The 4,063-nt window shown below is 53.3% G+C and overlaps 1 protein-coding gene across 1 annotated transcript; it reads left to right on the plus strand.

Annotated features, from left to right (window-relative positions):
- Positions 1–2,579: 2,579 nt before the first annotated feature.
- On the plus strand, positions 2,580–3,512 carry LOC141730234 (olfactory receptor 14J1-like). Its single transcript, XM_074547665.1, has one exon. It carries the CDS (start codon positions 2,580–2,582, stop codon positions 3,510–3,512), a length of 933 nt encoding a protein of 310 aa, XP_074403766.1.
- Positions 3,513–4,063: the final 551 nt, after the last annotated feature.

Below are 4,063 nucleotides of genomic sequence, written 5' to 3' on the forward strand. Positions count from 1 at the left end.
TCAGAGACTCAGTGTGGAAAAGAAAATCCAAAGTACCTTAAAAACCTTGAGTATCTCAAAGTATTAATGAGCCCCACTGATTGTCAGTACAAAGCTCTCAAGAGACTTGTTAAAGCAGATAATTGGGGCCATGATTGCACAAACCTCTCCCAGAGTCTGTATCAAAAGGGAAACACCAAGTACCTTAAAAAAACTGAAGTACCCCGAAGCATTAATGAGCCCCGCTGAGTGTTGTTACTGACAAAGCCTCTCCAGGGACTAATTACAGCAGATAATTGGAGGCCATGATTGCACAAACCTCTCAGAGACTCCAAGGCAAAAGCAAAACCCAAAGTCCTTTCAAAAATCTGCAGTCCCTGCAGGGAGCATTAAGGAGCCCCCAGGGCCATTCCTGAGCACGGCTCCCCAGGGACTCCTTCCAGCAGATCCTTGAGGCCACTGGGATGTGGGCTAGGGGGGGATGCTGAGGGCAGGACAAGGGGCTGACAGTGCCCAGCCTGGCTGGGGCTGTGCCAGGAGGCCCCAGGGCCTCAGGACAAGGTGTCTCCTCCCAGCCCTTGGTGGCACAGACCCTGCTGTGGCCCAGGGCACCAAGGCTTGGCTTCTCTTTGTCCCCTCCTGTCATCAGTGCCTCCAGTTCTCTGCTCTGCCTGGGGACACTTTCTCAGTTGTGTCCCTCAGTGGGACCCATTAAAACTTCAAGAAACTTTGGAGCTGGATTCATACTTGGAGTTCTGGAGAGGATTCTTCAGCTCCCTCTCAGGGGCTGATGTTCAGGGCCTGAGCACAAAGCCCCAGAGGCTCATTAAAGTCCTTGTGCTGTGTCTGTGCTGCTGAGCTGGGCTGGGCTCCTGGCACAGAGGCAGCTCCTGGTAACCAAGAAGAGCTTCAAAAGCACATTTCTCTTGATGAGCAGCTCTTCTGCCATCCCAGCAGGGCTGGGGCACTGCCTGCAGCCACCCCAGGCACATCACAGAGGCACAGAGAGCTTCAATCAGTCAGGGCTGGGAAGGTGCTGAGAAGTGCCTGGGGCAGAATCACTGCCAGCCCTTGGCTCAGGAACCTCTGGCTGCAGGACAATGCAGCTGCAGCTCCTGGAGCCATCTCCTGAAGCTGGACCATCCCAATGCCTACACACTCTGTGAGTACAACTCTGGGTATTTCTGGTGCAAGGGAGGTGAAATGTTCATGAAGTTCTAAAGTACTGAGGGGTTCTGATCAGTCACAGAATATTTCCAAGACAATGATTTTGATAAAAATGAGGAAATTTCCTAAGAGTGTATTCAGTTTCCTACTATTGGAGAATGGCGGGGAGGGGTTATAAATATTAAAGGATGATTATGAATTTTGACAAGTACCTGAGACATCTGAACTGTTACTTTTAGTGATCAATAGGTTCACAGGAGGTCCCTAATGTGCTTTCAGCCACTCCTCTGCCCGTGGACAGCAACGACATTACTTTTGCTGGAGCCATCAGGCTCAGTCTGATCTGTCCTTTGTCCCATCTGCAAACAGAACCTGCCCCAGCCAGTGCCCTGCAAACAGGCAGGGTTCTGTAGGGCCGAGGAGAGTGCACAGAGATTTGGGGTCTCTGAGTGCTGGCAGGGAGAGATCAGGCACAGGGAAACACCTGCAGGAGGGAAATCTCCAGGAAGCAGAGAGAAGATCAGGCAATGAGAGAAAACAAACCCCAGCAATACTGTGGCAGGGAGAGTTTAGAGATGCCCACAGGATCCCCTCCAGTGCAGCCCCTCCCTCTGAACAAGCCCCTCCCTCCTGTCCCCCAGCCAAGCCTCTGCCCTCAGGGCCGGGGCTCCAAGGCGTGCAGCCCCTCCTGTGCAGGCAGAGCTGCAGCAGAGCCGTGGGGCAGCTCTGCAGCCCCGGGCCCAGTTCCCTCTGCAGAGCACAGGGCTGGGAGCAGCTGCCTGGCCCTGGGGGCTCTGGCAGGGGGCACAGCTGGCTCAGGGTGATGCTGTCCCCAGTGCCCGGCTCTGGGCAATGCTGTCAGTGCAGCCAGGGAAGGAGCTGCATCTCCCTCAATCCAATGCCATCATAAGGACACTTTGAAATCTCCTTGAGATTTCAGTCCAGGCTGGGAGCTCCAATCCAGGGTGCCAACCTGTCCTAGAGCATCTCTGAGTTATAGGATTGCTGAGGGAAGGCAGAGGTGTTCTGACACTGAAAATGCTGCTGGGTTGGTGAAATGAGCAATGTGAGACCTTGGCTATAAATGTGGAGCTGGGCTCTCCATTTGATAAAATTGAAAGCCCAAAGAAACTCCAAACACAATCAAGTGAGACCTTCTCCCTCCAGTCTCCACTCATTATCTTGCCACAGGGAACTCACTCTGTTATACCAAGGGCAGCAGAAATGCCGAGGGTTTCTGATATCCTGGAAGAGCAGGAGAAACATGGGGAGAGCTTAAAAAGAAAATGTCAGAACTCTTAAACAGACAAGTGTGTCCATGTGTTTTAAGAAGAGGGTGTATGGGAAATGGCTTTGATTTTGGTTATAGACATCTCCTCAAACACTTCACTGTCCTTTCCTCATGAACAGGTTCCCATGTGCAGCCCCAGCAAATGTCCAACAGCAGCTCCATCAGGCACTTCCTCCTGCTGCCATTGGCAGACACGCGGCAGCTGCAGCTCCTGCACTTCTGCCTCTTGCTGGGCATCTCCTTGGCTGCCCTCCTGGGCAATGGCCTCATCATCAGCACCATAGCCTGCGGCCACCACCTGCACACGCCCATGTTCTTCTTCCAGCTCAACCTGGCCCTCAGCGACCTGGGCTGCATCTGCACCACTGTCCCCAAAGCCATGCACAATTCCCTCTGGGACACCAGGAACATCTCCTACACAGGATGTGCTGCTCAGCTCTTCTTCTTTCTGTTCTTCATTGCAGCTGTGTTCTATCTTCTAACCATCATGTGCTACGACCGCTACGTGTCCATCTGCAAACCCCTGCACTACGGGACCCTCCTGGGCAGCAGAGCTTGTGCCCACATGGCAGCAGCTGCCTGGGCCAGTGGCTTTCTCAATGCTCTCCTTCAAACGGCCAATACATTTTCCCTGCCCCTGTGCTATGGCAATGCCCTGGGCCAGTTCTTCTGTGAAATCCTCCAGATCCTCAAGCTCTCCTGCACACACTCAAACCTCAGGGAATTGGGGCTTCTTGCTGTTAGTGCCTGTTTAGCATTTGGTTGTTTTGTGTTCATGATTTTCTCCTATGTGCAGATCTTCAGGGCTGTGCTGAGGATCCCCTCTGAGCAGGGACGGCACAAAGCCTTTTCCACCTGCCTCCCTCACCTAGCAATGGTCTCCCTGTTCATTAGCACCTCATTTTTTACCTACCTGAAGCCCCCCTCCATCTCCACCCCATCCCTGGATCTGGCCCTGTCAGTTCTGTACTCAGTGGTGCCTCCAGCCTTGAACCCCCTTATCTACAGCCTGAGGAACCAGGAGCTCAAGGCTGCAGTGAAGAGACTGATGACTGGATGGTTTCAGGACCATTAAACTGATGGTCAATTTCTACAAATCACTTGTAATAAAAGTCATCTTTGATTCTTCTTTTTGGTTTCATATTGGTGGTCCTTTTTCTTAGTTTAACTTCTTAATGTTGTCCACAAAGTAATGTTATTGTTTGTGACATAGGTCATTTTGTTTCTCTCCACCTTCCCTGTGACCACAGACTCTGTCAATGAAGGGCTGTTCTCTTGGTGGCTTTAAAGGAACTAAAGGATCTCCCAGCAGAGTGTTCTGCAGAAGATGCCCTTTCGTTGCCTTCTCTGGAGCTGCAGCAGCAATGTCTGTGTGCAGAGCTGGGGCAGATCAGGGCTGGCCCAGCAGCTGTGCCCAGCAGCAGCAGCAGCACTTGGTGTTGCCAGTGCTGCTGCCGTGGCCCTGCCCCGCTGCCCTGCTGGCCCTGGTGTTGCTGCAGGGCCTGAGTGCTCTCGGGGCCGGGCACAGCCCTGGGGGTGGCAGTGCCGGGGCTGCAGCAGGGACAGGCCATGGGCACTGCTGGGGCAGCGCTGACGCCTCAGCCCAGGGCCTGGGGTTCCAGGCTC

This window comes from Zonotrichia albicollis, chromosome 9, assembly GCF_047830755.1.
Source record: "Zonotrichia albicollis isolate bZonAlb1 chromosome 9, bZonAlb1.hap1, whole genome shotgun sequence".
NCBI lineage: Eukaryota > Metazoa > Chordata > Aves > Passeriformes > Passerellidae > Zonotrichia > Zonotrichia albicollis.

Coding starts and splice junctions, on each gene's coding strand:
- LOC141730234 (XM_074547665.1), top strand. CDS start 2,580: ATGTCCAACAGCAGCTCCATCAGGCACTTCCTCCTGCTGCCATTGGCA.